Genomic DNA, 22,677 nt, shown 5'->3' with positions numbered 1-22,677 from the left:
CCTTGATATGATCGCTGCTGGTGACAAAATGTGGTGTTTTGAGTATGACCCCGAAACAAAGCGCCAGAGTGCTGAGCGAGACCAGAAGAGGGGCATCCAAAAAAAAGTTGCTTGGAGAAGTCAAAAGTAAAGACAGTGCTGATTTGTTTCTATGATTCCAAGGGCATTATCCACAAAGAATTCGTTCTGCTTGGCCAAACGATTATTGGTGAGTTTTATCTCTAAGTTTTAAAGCGATTGATAGCGAGAATTCGTCGCGTATGTCAAGAATATCAGGATAACTGACGTTCGTCAAAACACGCTGTCACTCTTGGCACTATAACTCAGCTTCTAATGAAACAAATGTTATAACCAGTTGACACAACGCTAATGAAGGTTGCCACTTTCGACAACAAAAAGATACTACAGATGGTGCCACTAGTTTTTTTCTATTTTCGAAAAGTTCGGTTTCTTTTTGGACAGAGGGTGTATAATCACAGAAGTCATCATTTGGAACTGTGAAATGCAACACTGAAACATTTATAGGTATAGGAACATTTGTTTCTCATTCCAGTTTAAATTCTGAATGTTTGTAATCCTTGACTGGCTGAGGTAACCTGTATATTGCCATTTGCTTTGATATAAAATCATCTTCTTTTCTCTATATAAATATTGCAACTATTTTGAATAAAATTCAAAATAGTTGGCAAGTTATCTACAGAACTGATTTTGAAAATGCCAGAAACAGAAAACTTGTGAATGTGAAAACTTGACCAAAAGTTCACATTCAATTTGACAAGAGATCAGAAATAAGCATGGTAAGTATTCTTATTTTTGGTCCCTTGCTGAGGCTGCTGACTTTCTTTCATTGCTTTTACTGGATGGTTTTATTTCATCATTTTCCACAGAAAAGCCAATCTTATAATTGGTTACTTGTCCTCCATTTCTTACGTTGAAGATATTAGTAAGCATCCTCAGTTGTCTCTTGGTTTTTTCACCAGAAAGATCAGAAGAATCTTAAATCAGGAGAGTATTGCTATTCTTGTCTTAAACCTTGAAAATGAATCCATATTCAATCTATACCTAAGAAAGGCAGCAAGATTACTATCATGTTACTCTTATTTCATTTCCTTCTAAAGTAATGGAGAAATCCAGTAAACATCAACTTGTTATCTACCAGGAAACCTCTTAATTAAATACCAGTAAGGATTCTGCCAGTTGATCAGCAGATAACTGGAATGCTAGCATTATTTAATCCTTCCTAAATCTCTAGATACTTGTAGTAATTTCCAGTCTTTCTTGGCATAAATATATATCCCCTTAGCATCCAAGAAACTAAGCTTCTCTCTTGCTTCAGTCATTACTTTCTGAACTGCTTCAATATACAAATAAAGGCTACCAGTGAATACTCTTCTCACGTTAGGAGTGGCATTCCGTAAAGCTCCATAATTCTTTCTTTGTTAATAGAGATTAGTTATTAATAATAGTCTGTTCTCTCTTGATAGTTCACTCCACTCTTTTTCTCACAGATGTTTGGTTTTTGCTACTTGCGTTATAGATATTTCCATTGTTTCTTTTCATCAGAAGTTAGCAGTTCTTTCTCCTGCTAATCCCTAATCTTTTAAGCTACCAGTTTTCATTCTCTACAGCTGTAATTTGGCTGGAAGAACATGTGTTTTCTAAAGAGTGTAATCTGCAAGTTTTTGCAACTATCATAAAAAAAAAAGAGCTTAGCATAAAGGAGCATGAGATCAGCAGTGGTGCTAAGGTAGACTGTCATTCATATGTTTCATCGGTATAAGATACTCAAGTCAGAAAAACATTCTCACACTGCCTATAATGTTACCAACTTGATTGATTCTTCGTTCATACATCCTAATTGTGATTATATTTTTTTAGACTGCACAGTCCCTTTGGCCTCCTGTGAACCTTTTGCATGAGCATGTTATTTCTTATAGGACCACTGTTAGCTTGTTTGACTGTTGGCATCCTCTAAAATCTTCTGAACACGAAGTTTGTGATACCTGTACTGCCAAATATAGTACTGATCATCATACTAGGTTGTCATTCAGGTCATCACAACTTTAAGTAACACCTTCTGATGTAGGATGGAGTCCGTGAATGATGGAGACTTGCATAATAAACTGGCCACTCAAAACTATATATTACAGAATTTATTCATTATTCTTATATAAATATTATTTATTCAGTATTCTAGAATAAATATTAGAGAATTTAATCGATATCCTTGTGTAAAAATGCTATTATTTATGAAGCATGCATTTCATATCAACATTTTTGAAGCATAGTTGAAGCTTTAAATCTTACCATTTAGATTTACTGTTTTGTAGCAACTTGCACATCTGACTAGTTCAGTGGTTCTCAAACCTTTTTGTCTGGCGGCACACTAAAATCAATAAATAAATTTCACGGCACTCCTAGTATTATTTGCTTTTTATAGAGAGTAAAGTGCCGATTAATTGATTCTGAAAGACTCGCATATATAACCCATAAATAAATTGATATTACAGATACTAAAGATATGAAGGAAAGTATCTTTAAAAGAAAACAGATTTTATTTAAACTAAATTGGTTTATTTTCAAACAACCCAAAAAACATACAAAACAAAAGCTATTAGGTTCAGATAATAAAATATGAACTTAATGTGAAATATGTGCCTGGTGTTGTTTGCATATTTCTTTGATATTAGGCCTTGTTTTTGAGAGACATATTCTCATCTCATTTTCAAGGGCCTCTTTCTCTCTTCTTTGTTTTAATATTTACGAGTGCAGAAAAACCCAGTTCACACAAATAAGATGTAGAAAATTGCAATAAGATGTTAAGTGCTTTTAATCCTATATTGGGGTACTCCTTCATAGTTATCCAAAATGAATTCAGACACATATCTGAATGCTTCAATCTGAATCCCCCAAAGTTATTTGCCAGTCGACCCCTTCAAGAGTTTCTTGACTTGTTATCGACCCCCTATATTTTACTATTACGTAATTATAATAGGACCAGCAAAAAAAGACGCTTATGTGAGTTTCTAGATTGTTTATTTTATAGTTAGTGTTTATTGTATGTATAATATAGTATATATTATATTACTACTACTATTACTGTGATTTCTCAATCACAGATTTCATAGCTTCCCAACAACTAGTAATATCACTGGTATTACTACCAGCGCTGCTCAACTCTTCAACATAGAGAAGTTTAGTTCGTGAATGAATAACGATTGAATTATAATATGTATGTTGATGAATTTTAGAACATTAACACTCACTTGTATGTCGATGCGCAAAAATGAGACGACTGAGATCGAATACTTGTATCAGTAAATAAGAACCACGCACGTGTTGCAATCTCGTTCCCACTGTGCCGGCTGGCAGGAACCACCAACATCCGTTTATTGGTAAATATGTCATTTTGGCCTACTTGATTGGCCTCAGTAACTATTTTCATGACCTTACTCCATCTTACAGGTTTTGTTCATGGACCTGTAAGATGGAGGTACTGATCCCACGATTCACTCTTAATTGCGTTGTCATTACCTCCATGTCTTTTGTCAAGGAGGTAATCCAAGTTAACCGAATTAAATATTACCCATACAATGATGTCTTATATTTTTCTGGCGACCACTGATCTAGACTTTTCTACATTTACTCCTTTGTAAGCAGGTATTTTATCTTTGCACTGCTTAGCTATACATGGTCTTAACTGTGAAGATGCTGTAATACTTGAACGTTTCTGTGACTTGATATATTCATGCTTTTGTCTGACTACCATGTGCAACATTTTTGATAAATTGTAGTTTAATAACTAGTTCAACATTTTCATGTGTTTCTTCGGATTAAAAACAAATAAAAAAAAAAGATATTCAGAGATTTCCTGAATTAATAACCATCTTCATTCAAATTTAACAAATTAAAAAGTTGATTGCTACAATTTTCAGCATCTAGTAAGAATGTCCAGCGTACAGCTTATTGTTGCAGTGCTGTTATAACTTCTCTTAGTAAGAATGTCCAGTGTACAGCTTATTGTTGCAGTGTGCTGTATAACTTCTCGTGTAAGCTTAATTCGTTAATATGCTGGTCTTATATATGGCTGTCGGTATTGATTTAAGATCAGACCTTGGTTTTTATTACATTGAGTAGAACATTGTATCATTTGCTCACTTCTTTAAATCTGCGTACATTACCATTAAATTCTGTGTATGGCAGTTTAATGAGTTGCTCATTTACTTGGTGATGTGAAATGCCAATCATAATTTGTGTCCATTTTTTCTCCACATCCTTGACATGTTCTTTTTGATGGATTTCTTCAGATGAACCTGTCTGTCCAACATAACAAATTGCAAGTACAGAAGATTTTGTGCACTCCTACTAGAGGCATCCTTTAAGTTTTATTGTTTTAAAACTTTGACTACTTTATCTATAATTTTAAATGTAAGGTAAAGAAACAGCGCCTTCATAGTTGTCTTGTTGCTCTGGATTATGTGATGGCCTATTTAAGATACTATTGATAGGTTCTGAGATTATATTCATTTTTAGGAGAATGTCTGTAAGATATGGGCCTGTCTTTGAGAATTTGATTCTTCATATTTTGTACTGGGTGGTGTGATGTGGCATGTGGAAATCATTGAGTTTTTTTGTTTTTTTTTTTTCCTGTAGACTTCAGATGAAAGATTACAATGATTTTCTACTGAGAATGAGAATATCTAGGAAAGAAAGGGGCCTGTTTTTTCTGCTTCTAATGCAAATTAGAGTTTTTGGTTTAAACTGTTGAGGAATTCCTTAAACTTGTAATACTATCAGACTAGAATAGACTAAAATAAAAGCATATCTAACACTTGTTAGATATGCTTTTATTATATGCACGTATTCACAAGAATATAGTAATTTTATTACTGCAAATATTTTGACCAGAGGCTAACTGGTCATTAGTGCATCAGCTTAATCACAAGGTGAAGCTACATCAAAGAATGTTAATCTTATTTACAGAGCTAAGCCACGTGTCAGTTATCGCCTGGTGGATGGGTACAATAAAATAAGATTACAATTAAGGCCCAAATTTAAAATTGAGTAATGAAATGACAACCATTATATTAAATTAAATTTAATAATTAAAATGAATGGGAGGACAATAATCTAACTTTGCTCAGCATGGAGTGGACACTGACCATGTGATTGTCTTTTACATTCATGCAGGTTTGGGTTTTAGCAGTTATTTAAAGAGAGTGAAGCACTTCTACACTGCCCAAATTTAAATCGGAATGACTCTCTATTGCCAAGATTTGGGAGAGTCATTCCCACAAATGGCAAGCAGTAACATGAAATGAATGTGTGTGAATGAACAAAAAATGTGGAATCCTGTCTCTGGGCAACAATATTGAATGGAGTAGTCAGTTCAGGATGTAAAGGTGGTTTGGGGGGGGGGGGGCTAAGCATATGCTACAGTTTCTATATGCTAATACCAAAAGCATCAGGAATAAGAGGAAAGAGTTTTTGGCATAGGTTAGCGTAACCTTACCAAACATTATAGGCATTAGTGAGACCTTGCAAACAGCAGATGACATAGTTACAGGAATTAAATCTGATGGATTTAGTATTTTCAGAGAGGATAGAGTAGACAGGACAGGAATGTGGTACTGCAGATGAATTGCAGCCAACAGAGTACGAGTCAGTCAGGCAGATAGTAGTTCTTTTTAGTTGGTATGGGTTCTGTAGTTTGAAATTGAGGTCAGTAGGATTAGGTGTCAACTGGAATATACACTCCAGAAGGAAATGGAATTTATACACTTGCTGAGAGAAAATTACTTGAAGCAGTTACTGGTCAATCGTTAAAACCATTGGCTTGACCTCTGGTGGAAAAATAAAAATCCCAAGATTTGAATGGCACACATTCAGCCTACTTAATTCTTCAAGTTTTCCAGAAGACCCTGACTCGGCAATTTTTCAGCTTTTATTGACCGCCATCCATACTGGTTTGTTTTAATTTATGTGTAAACTTATGATTAGCTTTTTTTGTGTGAACATGTTGCTCTCTAGCTTAATTTAATTTTTGTAACCTAATAGATACTACATCAAAGCTAGTCCTGTTATTATTAAAGTTTTTTCCACTGGAGGTCAGGCGAATCATTTTAATGGTTGACCAATAACTTTAGCATACCATGTTAGATTGTAGTGCAGCTTGTTTCTTTGTATATATGTGTATACTCCAGATGACACCTTAATGTGAAGGTTGAAACGTCAAGTGATTAGTTTGGTTTATATTAAACTGAAGTTTTACTCTAACATGGTAGTTGTTTCTATAATTTTCAAGATGTAAACATATGTATAACTTGCATGTAGCACTCATTGTTTAAAATGCCCCCCTTTTGCCTTCATGCATGCCCAAAGTCTGAGACACTCCTATGGTGGCATTCACAACCTCCAACAGAAATGTTGCCACTGCTTGCTCCAAATCCTTCAAGCTGGAAGTGCTGGGGGGGGGGGTCATTTCTTGTAGGTTATTCTCTCAAGCTTGACTACAATTTGAAGTCTAAGGGATTTCCAATCAGGACTTCCATGAAGCCAATCAGATGGTGATATGTGGTCAAGCACATTTGCCTCTGTTTGGAAGGTCCACTGCCTACTGCAAAATGTTGTTCAGGAGCTGTACTGGAAGTTCCTGCACAGTGTCTTGATACACTTTGGTGGAGGTTTTGACTCCCTTTCTTGCAGAAAGGCAACCTGAATATCCCCTGATACATCACCTGTCCTCCCCACGACCAAGCAATCATTGATGCAGGGTCACACACAGCACTATGGCATGTGCTGTGTGTGACCATCTGGGGCATATACTGAACAACTCGATGAAAATTTTCTCATCGAAGAAGATTTTCATTTTGTTGGTATATGAACTACATACGGATATCCTCTGTAAAGAAGATATCTGTATGTAGTTCATATACCACCAGAGAAGTGCCTTTGATTTTATCACCCTCTGCCACATAAGTTGTGGTGTTAGGAAATGTCCAGGCTCTCACCCCCAGGTCATAAGTTAGTACACGTGACATCATTCTCTGTAAAATGTTCATCTCTTGCAACATCCCTTTCTGTGTCCTCACAGTATTACAGTAGAGGTGTGCCTTCACAACCCTCACAAGCTATGGTGTCCTAATGCAGCATAGTTGATCTGTTCTTTGGCAGTCAGATATGTCTTCTGTATTTGTTATTATTAAGAGAGACCTCCAAGGAGTCAGGAACTCATTGAGGGAGACTATACTATTCGCATCAGCTGTCATACTTGTTCTTGAATTCATTCATTCTACTTGCACACACATCCAATGGCAGTCCATTCCAATCGCTCACCATTCTGAGAGAAAAATCTAGCCCTCACCTGCCCTCCTTAATGCAACCATATTTGTTAAGGTTGGGAGAATTCTTCAAAGCCATTGCTGACTCAAAAAATAATCTTTCAGATCTATAACGACTCCTAAATAGCACATTCGTTTTCCTCCATCTAATCCTGTGTGAAGGAGTGTCCAAAACGTGGTCTGCCAGTCCCGACTTGCCATAGTAATAGTAGTGAATGTATCTTTCATGTTCTTTCAGGCGGATGTTCACTGATCTTCCTGTTTGCCCATAATAGGCCAAGTCACAGTCACATGGAACTTCATACACTCCTGGGTGTGCTAAAGGGTGAAGTTTATCCTTAGGCAAGCGGATCAGAGTTGCCAGCTTGACATGAGGTTTGAAGGTGGCGCGAAGGCCATGTTTCAACAATACTTTGGCTATCTTTTCCGATGTACCTCTGATATAGGAAATAGAAATGGTCGTGTTGTATTCTTGTGTATTATGGGAGGGCAGAGTTATGGGCCTATGTAGTATTTTATCTATTTTGTAGGGATTGTAGCCATTGGCTAAGAACGTATGGCACAGGTACTGGAGTTCAGTGGCCAGAGCTGTATCGTTAGAACAAATGGCTCTGGCTCTGTGTGTCAGTGTTTTTAAAATGCCGTACTGTTGGACTGGATGATGATGTGATTGTTTATGTAGGTATCTTTCTGTGTGTGTAGGCTTTCTGTAAATAGAAAAAGATAGTGATCCATCTGAAAGGCAGGTGACTAATGTGTCAAGAAATGGTAAACAGTTATTTAATTCTTTTTCTACTGTGAAGTGAATTTTGGGGTAAATTCTACAAACAGATTAATGATACTGCTATGGGTTCCCCCCTCTCTCCCCCGTTAGCAAATTTTTACATGGAACATTTTGAAAACAAAGTACTTACCACAGATACATACAAGCCACACGTGTGGTTGTGCTATGTAGATGATGTGTTTGCCATCTGGCTCCATGGACAAGACACTTTGGATGCTTTTGTCACCTACCTAAACAGCCAACACCCCAAAATTCACTTCACAGTAGAAAAAGAATCAAATAACCGTTTACCATTTCTTGACACATTAGTCGCCTGCCTTTCAGATGAATCACTATCTTTTTCTATTTACAGAAAACCCACACACACAGAAAGATACCTACATAAACAATCACATCATCATCCAGTCCAACAGTACGGCATTTTAAAAACACTGACACACAGAGCCAGAGCCATTTGTTCTAACGATACAGCTCTGGCCACTGAACTCCAGTACCTGCGCCATACGTTCTTAGCCAACGGCTACAATCCCTACAAAATAGATAAAATACTACAAAGGCCCATGACTCTGCCCTCCCTAATACACAAGAATACAACACGACCATTTCTGTTCCCTATATCAGAGGTACATCGGAAAAGATAGCCAAAGTATTGTTGAAACATGGCCTTCGCGCCACCTTCAAACCTCATGTCAAGCTGGCAACTCTGATCCGCTCGCCTAAGGATAAACTTCACCCTTTAGCACACCCAGGAGTGTATGAAGTTCCATGTGACTGTGACTTGGCCTATTATGGGCAAACAGGAAGATCAGTGAACATCCGCCTGGAAGAACATGAAAGATACATTTGCTACTAGTACTATGGCAAGTCGGGACTGGCAGACCACGCTTTGGCCACTCCTTCACACAGGATTAGATGGAGGAAAACGATTGTGCTATTTAGGAGTCGTTATAGATCTGAAAGATTATTTTTTGAGTCGGCAATGGCTTTGAAGAATTCTCCCAACCTTAACAAATATGGTTGCATTCATTTGTCAAAAATTTGGGAGACGGTTATCCTAAGAAAAACTCCTGGATAACTGCTGTTTTTTTTTTTTTTTTTTTTTTTTTTTTTCCGTTAGAGGGCGCCAAAAATAGGACTTTAGATCTTTTGTCTTTTGCAATTATGTTGTTTCACTCACTCACTGTCGCGTTTACTTGTGTGTTGTGCTCTGATGATGCCGAGTTGAAAATCAGCGAAATATAAGCGTTAATAAAACATCTTTGTTGAAAAAAAGTGTTTGTGGTGTTGTTAATACCATGAAAAATAAGTCATGAATTTAAAATAATAATTATTAAATAAAAATAATGGTACATAAAATAATAATACATAATAAAACTTTTTTTTCTTCCAAACTGCAGTTTGGATTACTGGAGGGTTCGGAGAATATGGGTTCGGATTAGCGAGATACCACTGAAATTCATAATCCAATCCCATATTCTCCAATTGATGCAACAATCTTCCATACTGTATTTTGTCAAAAGCTTTAGCAAAATTCAGAAGTATCATGGTGTAACCATTCTCCTTGTCTAACTAAGTGATAACATTATAGAATATGAGCCAGTTGCTAAAACGTGACTTTTCCCTGGTAAACCCATGTTGTTTGTTGCAAAGTACAAATTCCTATCAGCTTATTTCTGAATGTGAGCCCTACCAACTTTTCCAAAATCTTCACCATCCCTCATGAGATACTGATTGGTTGATAGTTGGTTACATCGGTCTTTGCACCTCCCTTGTACAATGGGATTGCCATGCATTCTTTCCACTCCTGTGAGATCTTCCCTGTTCTGCGACTCGATAATATTCTATAGCCAGGTCAAAGGAACAGCCAGTTCAGCTGAACACTTTTAGCGTCCTTGCTGAAACCCCATCAGTTCCTATTGCAGAATTCTTATTCAGTTTGTGCAACAGCTCTAGTACTTCCACCTCATACAGTGAAGAGGTAGCTGCAAGTTCAATGTTGCATACACCAGGTTGATAGCTTTTAGCAAAATGGCTACACATTAGTTGAATAATCACTTCTGCATCAGTCACCTGCACACCATCTGCATTCAGTAGTTATTTTTTCAAATTCATTATTTCTTTTACTTGCAGTCTAATGATAATTCTTTTGGGTGATCTTTAACTTGCAGAGCCAGTTTCTTTTCATACTCAGACTTAGCTTTCCATACAACACTTGTGACTCCTCTGGCCTGCAATTATCATAACTGACATCATTCTTATCCACATGGTATTACTTCCACATTATCCATTTCACTCCTACTCTATTTATTGCATCATTTAGGTATTTTTTAAACACTTCCCATGCACTGTCGATATTCCTCCCATCCAACAAGCCATAATTTCCTGCTTCGTAGTTCAGCATATAACCTTTCCTGAATGGAACATTCATAAATTTAGCCACTTCCCAAGTGAGTACTGCATGATAACTGTCACCAACTAGAGGCAGAATAGTTATGTCTTTAGCCAAAACTCCCTCTGTCACTATAATCAGATCTAACACTTTGACCATGAGCTCTTTCCATCACATGATGCTTATAGCAGTTAATAGTCCGATACACAAATATCCTACTGATCCCAAGTGATTTTAGCATGTTGAAAATAACAGGTAGCTGCATTCCAGCCTTGTGAATTGCTATTACAGCTACATGGTTCTCATAATCTCCCACTGCATGTTAACCTGTACAGTTTGACAACTCTCTCTTGACTTATAAATGTGCAAATGTTGGCTGCACACAGCACCACCAACAGAACCAGGCTCGCACAATTCTATGGGCAGCATGAGAGTATGCAGAAGTTGAAACAGTATTTATGACAAGACTGTTTATGTTGCCATTCCAGCCATAAAAGGTTAGAATCCTATAGCACATTAACACTGTTGACTAGCTGTAAGTTAGGTAATCAAGAATCTACTTTATTTTTTTTTCTACTCAAGTTACTTTAGGCCTTTAAGCAAGATGGTGATTTCATCCTGTATATAACAATGAGACTTTTGGATGATGAAAAATCATATCACTTTGACATTCAGAAACATCCATGCTGCAGTAGAATATTTTTATTTCAGATCAAGAATTTACATTGTGATTTGTGCCAATTGTATCCTCAGACCTTTTTTATAATGCATGTTTATTCTGCTAAACATATTCTGATCTCTGTAAATATGCCTCCATATACACATCAAAGCATCTTTGTTCTATAACCAACAGGTTGAGGTTTTCAGATCTGAATTGACAATTGGAGTATGATGATATATCTACTCAGCCAACCAATTAACATTAATATAAATTTCAGCAGATACACTCATGAGTGTGTTAGAATTATGTAGTTGAATGTGAGAAACACTATTGTGGTGTTCACATGTGAATTCCTCTCAAACCCCCCCCCCCAAAAAAAAAGTCATGTATATGCAAAAATCCATTTTGGACTTGAATGACACTTGAAAGCCTGTGTTTAACATTAATCATTAAAATAAACATCTTAAACTCATTAATGCTTCACATTTTTTAGACATGTTCATTTTCCTTAACTTGTTAATCAGCCAAAAGGAAGAAGGTAAATTAGTAGATCGTAAACCTCAGTCACTGGTATATGTAGAAGGGACAGAAACACATAGCTTGCTGAACTTTTTGCTCAATAGCCAGTCCTGCATTTCCAAATCAGGCCCTCTTGCTGGAGTGCCTCCTACTTTGTTTTCACCAGTTGCATTTCATGGTGGAGCTATGCAGTCTTTAAAGGTATGTTGTATAGTTTAGAATTAATATATATTCAAATGAGAATTTTTGTTTGTTGATATGATGGTAATATAATCATGTCAATTTTAAAATGGACAAAATATTTGTCAGTATTAACTTTTCTTAATATGTTGGATCCAGTCTGAAAGGCATACCATATTTATTTGAATATAACTCACCCTCACGTATAGCTTGCATCCCCTGATTTTACTTTATGAAAGATGAAATTAAAAAGTTTACCTCGCACACAAAATGTTTAAACAGTGATGCACAATCATGCTTGCAATTACTGCAGATGGAAGAAAGTTGCCTCCTTCAAATGGAAAATAATGCCAAAGGGGAAATTTCCCTCTGGAATTCATATAAGAGTTCAAGAAAAAGGGTGGATGGATACTACAACAGTTCAAGATCAGATTAGAACAGTTTAAAACCACTCTTGAGACCAGAAGTAGCAATAGCGAATAGCAAATTCTTGATAAGTCATACCCATTTTCAGTTGTTGTTTTTTTTTAAATCATTATGATTCCAAAATGATAAAAGGACAGGCAATGATGAAACTGTTTTAATTTAATCACAGAAGCATTGTCGCTAAAGATTCAAATATATCACGTGATGAAGGTGAGCGACCGATCGCATAAGTTACGTTGATAATTAATTAAATGTATTCATTTTATAAATGTGAGCAATTATAATGAATACTGAGGATTTAATTATAAATGTCAATTTAGGTTTTTCCTGAAAAAAACTTTAGTTTCTGAAAATCCCTGCATATCTTGTACCACTATTTTTTAACTTTAATTTTGGGGAAAAAAGTGAGTTATATTCGAGTAAATACGGTACCATTGTAGAGTTTTTTAATTATTAATAATGTATAAATGCAAAAGGATGAAGAAATTGAAAATGCCATTGAATGTATTATTAGGATACAATAACGTCCTTCATTATGGAGGAAGAGAACTTGATGCAACCTGTGAAGTAAAATTATTGAGAATAGTGACTTTTCCATTGTAAATATTATCAGAATATAATCAGTTTTACAGATTGCTGAAATAGACTTCACTTTACAAATTATAGCTGGTACCTGATCAAAAATTTGTCCTTCCAGTCAAGATATTTTCCTTGACTAATGTATTACATAATTAACTGTGCTCTTCAAATAGCCTGTTTAATCCCACTCACTTTTGAACTATATAGTCGTTCTTTCTCTCTAATATAAGATGGATGTGAAAAGTGTTAGTCATGTCCATTACGTGTTCCCATTTTTAATAATCACATTAAAATTGGAATCATTGCTGTAAGCTACTTTGCATTATCTAGGATGCACCATGAGTAGACAGTCTGCTTTGGAAATAGCATAGTAAAATAAGTACAACACCCATGACAGATCCTTGACTTTCGAAGATCTTCTTGACAAAGATGCAGGCAAATTAAAAACTTGCTATAACATTTGCAGAAACTAGCAGACTCTTCATGGGATACTGACGACAGCAGGTTGCACATCTGCATACAGTATTCTACTGTAGAATACACTAAAGTAGAATACTGCATATTGATGTGGCTTAACAATGCTCACCACACTAGTTTCACTGCAATCATTCCATGAGCTCTATCTCTGGAACAGTAAGATCAACACCAATTTACTGGCTTCCACTTCTTAGTAATATTGCTCGTCCTTCATTACAGAGGAAAAGGGTTCAAGCAGTCTGTGGAGTAAAATTATTAAGAATAGTGACTTGCCCAGGTTGTCTTCTCCATGTTGCATGAGCTTTTGATATGACATTAGCCTAGAAACTTTACTAGCAGGTACATACCTCTAACCTGCATGTCATTATTCCTGATTCAATTACAACTAAAAGGCTTTGATCCTCCAGGACATGGGAGATGCAAACATTCTTTGTTAATGGAAATTGGCTGATTGCTCTTGCTAGGGTTTTTAAGTTGTTTCAGAATCTGTTAAACTATGCTTTGCTATTTTATGTATTATAGTTTGATCAGTTTATTCTGATATCACTAGTAAAGATGCATTTTTTAAATTCTAAATAGATTATTTCATGAAAACAATTATCCTAAACCAAAGGTGCTATAATTTCATACTTAGTAAGTCTTGGCATACTTTTAATAAATTGTTGCTTCATCTCTTATTTTAAATTGTTTATTTATTGTTCATATTCTTAGTTGATTTTCTTAGCAAGAAAAATCCTTGCTCATATAATATCCAGCTATCTAAATAATAAGGTCATCTTCCTAAGCAACCTTGAACATCCACAATTTCATCTGGCTTCCCTTTTCTAACATCACTAACCAAGCTGGATGAGATTCCAAAGTCTTTGCTTATAAGCAGTGACCTAATGCAAATTGTACATCTGTCTACCTGAATTCTTGATAAACCTCACATCTCTAGTGCTCTTGATCTCTTAACTACTTTCCTTTCAAATATGCTGTAGAGGTGACCTCTTTGTAACTCACACCACAATCCACAGTCCTTTTTCATAGAACACTCATCCTTTAGCCACTCCTGACCTCAGAAACTTCTACTCTTCCTTCCCATACTCTCGCTATTATTTCCACTCCTCTGATCCAAACACCTCCTGCAAGTGAGTTACAGAAATTCATTATCAAATGCCATGTGTTCTCAAGGGGTGTACAGGATATGATAGTACTACATGAAAAATTTACGTCATTACTGACTTCCTATCTACAATTTTCCTCCGAAACAGTCTGTTACCTGTCAAGACTCCAACATTATCCGATTTTATATTTCTGTTTTCTAAGGCACTTTTTGCCATATCCACCTATATCTTGGTCTTCCTCTGGGTCTTTTCTGCCAACCTGACAGAACACTTGGGTAGAATGGTTACAGAAATTATCCTCATTCATCCCCTATTCTACCCAAATTTCTCCTTCACTTTCCAAGCCTTTGGTACACTTCCTGGTTCAAGAGAAAGTGCACCAAAGTTGAAGAAAAAAAAACAACAACTTACTGCAGGTGGCATATCAAAACCCCCCCAGCTTCATCCTCATCATCATATTATTAAGAGAGACCTCCAGGGAGTCAGGGACTCATTGAGGGAGGCCACATACTACATGCACCAACTACTTATTCTTGAATTCATTCACACTGCTTGCACTCACAATGTCAATCCATTCCAATCACGCACCATCCTATGAGAGAAAAATCTAGTCCTCATGCCCTTCTTAGGTGCATTCATTCTCAGCTTCCAATGATGCCTTCTTGTCCTTTTTCCCACCCTCCATAAATTGAAAAATACCATCAATTGAAATCCTGTATGACCATTTCAGAAGTTTGTAAGTCTCAATCATATCATCCCCCCCCCCTCTTTCTCCTGTTGACTAGTGTCTACAGTCTACAAATTCTCAATCTGTCTTCATAATTAGTATTGCATAATCCTGATAACATTTTTAATAATTTCCTTTGCATTCTCTCCAATATATCAGAATCACAACAACGACGACCAGACCTGCACACAATATTCCAAGTGAGAGCTTATCGATGCCTTGTAAAGAGGCAAAATGACATCCTTATCTTTACATTTGAACATTCGTTTCAACATTGAAATTATCTTTTGAGTTGCATTTGCAGTCTTTGCTACATGGCCCCTGAACTTCAACTTCCTGTCTACTAACACTCCAAGATTCCTAGCCTCATCAGTTTCTTCAAGCATAATCCCACTAATATAATACGACATTGGATATCTAATCATGCCAAAGTGCATGACTTTACATTTATTGACATCCATTTTCACATGCCCACATGGGAAAATGGATGTTAGCCTATTCAAATCATTCTGCAAGTACCGCATATCAGCAGCATTCCTGATTACCCTGCCTACTTTGCATCATCAGCAAATAGCTGTGTCACTTGTCAAATCCTCCACAATATCATTAATGTATAGATTGAATAACAGCAGACCAAGCACTGATCCTTGTGGTACCACTGGCTACCTTAAATCTTGCAGACTCACATCCCCCATATACCACTTTTTGATATCTGTCTGCAGCCATCTTCTTATCCACGCTAATATTCTATATTTCAAACCCATTCTCCAATTTATGCAACAGTCTACCATGCTGCATTCTGTCAAAAGCCTTAGCAAAATCCAAAAGTATCATGGTGTATCCATTCCCTTGTGTAGTTCAGTGGTAACATTGTTATAGAATGTGAGCAAGTTGCTAAAACTTGCTCTTGTGACAGATCAGACAGGACTGAATTTTGGTGGCATTAAAGGTTACAAGGAAGCACTCACATTCCCCCTTATAGTTGAAAGCTATAGTTTTAATATGGTTGTGCCACGAAAGATTGGAGGTACAGGTCAGTCCAAGTAGAGAAATGTGATCCTGTTTGGATATTTCAGTATTATTGAAGGTTGTGTGTGTGGCGGGGGGGGGGTGAGTTCTTTCTTGTAACCTTCAATGCCACCAAAACTCAGTCCTGTCTGATCTCGCACAAGACACTGCTTCACACCTTTACAGCTGCTAAACTCTATACAAAGCCCAAATCCATCCAGCCATGGAATATTACTAGTGTAGTGGAACACCAAAATCCTCTCTGAGATTGCTTGCTTGATTTTATCCAGAAGAGGACAATCTGGCTAATTAATGATCTCTCTCTCTCTCTCACATAGACATTCAGTTTCTGCTTGTGCCTCTTCTATAAATACTTTCATTTACTGCTGAATTGGCCACTATTATTCTTTCACTCTCTTCCAAAATCATTAAAACAAGAACCACTGTAGTCCATCTTGAAACTCACCAAACCAACTTTGCTGCCACCTCTTTCATCCCATCTACTTTTGGAACAGTCCAGCCCACTTTGCCTCATCCAAAGATTATGGTTGCTCAGCTGCTCAAGCAAAATGTGAACAGATTCCTCCTTCTATTCCTCATGCCCACACATGGCAATAATGTGCTATAGGTCTTTTGTGGCCTTTCGTGTGTGTTTTATATATATATAAGGCAGGTGTCCAGTGTGGATGATATATAGGCTAAAGAGTAGCCTTCGACCTTGAATAGTGGAATTCACATTAGTGGGAAACTGGTAGGCTTGTAGTGGAGAAGTTGACTGATGCCTTTCTCCATTATTTTGGAGAGGATTGAAGTGGTTGTGGTGACTGGCTGGTAGTTTGGTGGTAGACTTCTAACTTCCTTTTAGAAATGCTGGATATATGATTGCTTCCACACATTGGGATAAGTACCAGCTAGGTATAAGTGATTGGTAGAGATAATACAGGATAGGTGTTGGCTCTAGAACAAAGTGTTTGAGCATAAATGGTGATATGTCATTTGAACCAGAGGACTCTTTAGTGTTCACGTTATTTAATAGTCTTCTGAGGTCTCTTGCAAAAACCATGAGGCATATGATGCTCGGATTATGGTATGATAAGAGGCAATTTGCCTTGGTCATCTAATCACGAGTTAGAGGAAAAGGATACCGGAATATCAGCTTTATCTTTGCATGCTATAACAATGGTTTTCTTTCCTCACTCAGATATAACTGAAAATCTGAGTTCTGGTCCCTTCACAGCAAAACTACCGATAGAATTAGAAGTCTGAGAGAATAAGTCATTTATATACTAGAGGAAGAGAATAAGTGAAAGAACAGAACCCTGGGATACTCCTTCATTGGTGTGGAAATCAGAGGAGAGTAAACCATCCACCATGACATGCAGTGAGCAACCAGTGAGAAAGTTGGTGATCCAGTTACAGAGTGAGGAAGGCAAACCATAGGATGGCAGTTTATTAAGGCAACCTCCTGTACCAAACACGATCAAATGTGTTTAGCACAGGGGCCTACAGTCATGAACTGACAAAATACTGCAGGATTTGACGCTAGTTGATCAGGAAGTCTTCTGTTTCATTACTAACTGGTTCGGTCGCATGTCCAGTGGCTGGCCTGCAGAACAGTTTTACTGCTGTATCCTTGAATGGGGGCGGGTCCTGGTCCCTACAATGAAATTGATATGTCATCGAAGGTATCACTCTCACTGCATGTGAGAGGAGGGAGGGAACTGTTGCTCTTGACATTTCCAGAGCTTTTGATCATGTCTGGCTGTGAGACCTGCTAAAGAGATTACCATCCTTTAGTCTACCTGCCACCCTCTGTAATTGAGTGGTCATGGTGGGCGACCCTCCCCTCTCTTTGAGCTTCACCATGAATGGTTCTATCACCTACCCTCTTTCTTCTGTACATAAATGACCTACCCTCAATCACCACTAATCCTATTAACAGCTTTGCTGATTATATTACTCTTTGTTCATCCTATTCATTTGACAAACCATGTGGTGCTCAGACATTCCAAGCTTTAAAATCATCTTCAACAAGTGTCTTAAACATTGATCTGCTTACCTTCTTCAGCAGTGTGAACAATCTGGTCACCTTTAGTGCCACCAGTTTTTTCTTTCCTTTTTTTTTTCTTCCTAAAGAGGTCTCAACTTATCTGTCCTAACCCTCAGTAATACACAAATCACCAGACATGACCAGATCTCTATGCTTGGACTTCATTTACCTCCAATCTCTCCTGGCAAAAACACATTAATAGCTTCCTCAGCAACCAAAAAACTAAGCATTCTCTTCTGCTTAAGATGCTATTTTATATCCACCTAGCTACTGGCTATCAAATCCCAAATCTGTCCATCTTAGAATGCTATTCACATTTGGGATGATACATATAAAAATTCTCGGTGCTGTTCAGAGGAGAGAAATTGCCTCATAGGTGATCCCTTCTGACTCACTTCAACCTTTATCTCAGATGCAATATTTCTGCACTGTATTTATTCTACAGGTATTCCACAGTGTCTGCTCCAGTGAACTGGTAACCATCATTCTCCCACTTTCTTTGGCTCTCTTAACACAAGATCAGTAACTGCTAACCATTGCACATAACTTATTTTAATTGTATTAACAACACCAAATGAACATATTTTATTTAAAAAAAAAAAAAAAATGTTAACTGGCTTATATTTCGCAAGATTTCAAACTAGCATCTTCAGAACACAAAGCAGCATGTTATGGTTCACACGCAACAATGAGTAAGTGAAACAGTTAAAATTGTAATGGACATAAGATCTAAAGTCCTAATTTGGTGCCTTCTGCTGCTGTAAAAAAAAAAAAAAAAGAGTATTATATTTTGGAGATCTGATAACATCTGCCTTGAACATAAAAAAAATACATTCACTACACTATTATGGCAAGTCTTCACACAGGATTAGAAAATCAGTATGCCATTTAGAAGTCGTTAATCAACTCCTACTTAGCTGTAATACTTTTTTTTTTTAAGCATTAAAGGATGCCAAATTAGGACTTTAGACATTTTGTTGATTATTTGAATTGTTTCACTTACTCATTATCACATGTAAACTATAATATGCTGGTTTGAAATCCAGCAAAATATAAGGCAGTTAATAAACATTTTTTTTAATATAAAATAGTTCTTTTGATGTTGTTAATACCATTAAAATAAATTATGAATAATGTTCACCACCTAAGCTTGTCCCATAGATTGTAGCTGCAGGGAAAAGCAATGGTTAGCAAACACACTGAACCTACTTCTCTCTTTTTCGTCTTTTATTGCATCTGTTTCTGTTTTCTAGAACAGCTTCCTTCAAGAAAAATTCAGTAAACTTTTTTCCCAATCCTTATCTCAACTCCTTCCCCCCTGCCAGCAGACACACAGCAGTGATGTACTTATAGGTTCTTTGATCTTTCTATGGAATCTGTATAATATAAATACACACACAATATGAAATACATTATGTCTGCAATATCTTATGTATGATTAGGAAATAGTCAAATCCCCTGCAAAGCCATTGTGATATAGCATGAAGTAGTTTTATGTGATACCCCTTAGCCAGGCAGTTGAGCACACAAGAGGATACAAACTGTATAAACCAGTGCTGTATGTAAGCAAGCTAATGTTAATACATGCTAACAGTGTAAAGTTATTTTGTAATATATTCATTTTTAATGATTCTTCTACTGATATTATCTGTTCACTCTTAAATTTGTTCAGAACATCTATGGTCTCTAATCTTTGAACAACTCTCAAATGCCTAATTTAAAACTGTCTTGAATGCTGCTAATTTAGTGTTTGGGCTAATTTTTCTTATTCTGTATAAACTTATTCACCCTCCACCAACCAGCTTTGCACATTCTATTATCTATTTTCAGGTTTAATTTGCTGTTTTTCTTTCCACTGCAGGGTGAAAGACTCTCCCGTTGTGGGAGGTTCTGGGTCTACTATGTCCATGGTGACCCAGTCCATATTGGGAGAGTATATCTGTACTTGAGTGAATGTTATGTATTTGGTTTTATCCTTTATCCAAGTGTAAGCAAACAAAGTTTCATTTAAAGTACCTTCAGAACTGGGGCAACTTGTGGTAAAGGTGGTATAAGTTCTCATCACTTGCCTAATGCAAAGCACGTGTCCGCAAGGACACGTATAATGCCATGCATTTAGGGAAGGGTCACTACCAAGACCGGTTTCGACCTTTATTGAGTTCTCATCAGTGGGAACCAGACCAAGAGGTGGTTGATACTAAGATGGAAGTAATGGAGAAGTCATATTTACCTATAAGTTAGCAAAGAGTGTCACACCCTGGTTAAACAAGGCTCCTGTTGTTTTCCCCAGGGAACCAGGGCGAACAGCAAAAAGTCAGCTACTGGAAAAAGCACATCCCAACTCAACATCACCAGAGTTAAAGATCGGTACTATCAACATGAGAAGCCTGAATGGCAAAGAAATGGAGCTAGCTGAAGAATTAGATGTACCAGATCGACATAATAGGGGTGACTGAAACAAAAAAGACGATAACTGGTGTTTTTCATTATCTATATGGATCACATTATGAAGGAAAGTGGTATTAAACATGATATCAGCATTGGAGATGTTAATGTCAGCTCTTTGCTTTATGCGGACGATGTTATACTTCTAAATAAATCTGCTATAAGTTTGCAAGAGTCCCTGACTAAATTGAATAACTGTTGTAATAGATATGGTATGAAGGTCAGCATTAAAAAGACAAAGACAATGAAAATAGGTAGAATTGTTGAAAATGTCAAGTGCGTTGTGAACGGGGAACCTGTGGAACAAGTAAAACATTTCAACTACTTAGGCACGATTTTTAATGAAGATGGTAAATTAAATATGGAAATAGACAATAGAATCAAAAAAGCTGGTATGGTAGGCAGTTGATTGAATAAATTCATATGGAATAAGAGAGAAATTAGTCGGAACACTAAATTAGCTGTATATAAGACTGTGTTCAAACCAGTTTTAACTTATGGATCTGAGAGCTGGGTCAGAAGTAAAACACTTGACCAAAGACTAGAGACCGCAGACATGAGAGTCCTGAGAAAGATTAGAGGCATGAACAGATGGCATCAGTGGCAATATATTAAAAACGAGGATATTAGGAAAGGACTTGACATTGTCAGCATCCAGGAATGTGTTAGCAGAGCTAATCTCAGGTGGTATGGTCATTAAACAGAATGGGCGAGGAAAGATTATCAAAACAAGTGTTCTCTGCCAGGTTTGTAGGAAAACGACCCAGAGGAAGAAGAAGATATAGGTGGATTGATACGGTAGATGGCATCAGTGGCAATATATTAAAAACGAGGATATTAGGAAAGGACTTGACATTGTCAGCATCCAGGAATGTGTTAGCAGAGCTAATCTCAGGTGGTATGGTCATTAAACAGAATGGGCGAGGAAAGATTATCAAAACAAGTGTTCTCTGCCAGGTTTGTAGGAAAACGACCCAGAGGAAGAAGAAGATATAGGTGGATTGATACGGTACAAAGTGCCTTAGACGATAGAAATATACGATCTGATAATGTTGGAGTCTTGACAAGTAACAGACTGATTTGGAGGAAAATTGTAGATAGGAAGTTAGTAATGAAGTAAATTTTTCATGTAGTACTATCATATCCTGTACACCCCTTGAGGGTACATGTCAGGAATTTGATGATGATCGATTAGAGATACATTTATGGGAGTTTTTTCACTATGCTATGCTACTATTTATGTATTTGGTTTTATCAAATACATAATTAGTAGCATAGCATATTTAAAAAACTTTAGGCGCAAACTTTGTTTGCTTCTAAAGTACTTTCAGGACTGGAGCAACTTGTGGTAGATGTGGTGTAAGTTGTAAGTGTGACACCCTTTGGCAACTAGTATAGGTAAATATGACTACTTCATCACTTCCACCATAGTATCACCACCTCTGGGTTTGGCTCTCACTGATGAGAACTCAATAAAGGTCGAAACCGGTCTGGGTAGTGATCCTTCCCTTAATGCATAGTATTATATATGTCTGCAGGGAGATGTGCTTTACAATATGGAATACTAAGGCAAGTGATGAGAACTTATACCACTTTTACCACGAGTTGCCCCAGTCCTGAAAGTACTTCAGGCACAAATCTTTGTTAGCTTGTACTTGGATAAAGGATAAAACCAAATAAATAATTAGTAGCATAGCCAAGTGAAAAAACTTCCATAAACTTGGCTGAATGAATGTATGATGGTGGAGGACAAATACAACCATCCATGCCTAATCGGGAGTCGAACCTGCAGTCTCCTGACTGGAGAGTGGATATGCTAACCAGGCTAGCATATATATATTTTTACATACATAGTCCAGAAATCCTGCACTAGAGATCAATAAACACCTCTTTTGATAATCTTTCTCTTGCATTCTGTTTAAGGGACTGTACTACCTGAGATTAGCTCTGCTCACACATTCTGAAATGCTAACAATATCAGGTTCC

At 36.9% G+C, this 22,677-nt stretch overlaps 1 protein-coding gene across 2 annotated transcripts in view; it reads left to right on the top strand.

Moving 5' to 3' along the window:
- hd (humpty dumpty) overlaps positions 1-22,677 on the top strand; it is a 131,983-nt gene that overhangs the window by 98,927 nt on the left and 10,379 nt on the right. For both annotated transcript variants that reach the window (XM_090409178.1, XM_090409179.1), the window contains exon 11: positions 11,699-11,894. In XM_090409178.1, coding sequence (XP_090265304.1) covers positions 11,699-11,894 — 196 coding nt within the window. The remainder of the gene's footprint in view (positions 1-11,698; positions 11,895-22,677) is intronic.

Source organism: Typopeltis vanoorti, chromosome 19 (assembly GCF_054136105.1).
Source record: "Typopeltis vanoorti isolate ZY-2024b chromosome 19, IOZ_Tvanoo_1.0, whole genome shotgun sequence".
In the NCBI taxonomy this organism is placed as follows: Eukaryota; Metazoa; Arthropoda; class Arachnida; order Uropygi; family Thelyphonidae; genus Typopeltis; species Typopeltis vanoorti.
The sequence above is the reverse complement of the archived record's forward strand: the minus strand, read 5'-3'. Positions and strand labels throughout refer to the sequence as shown.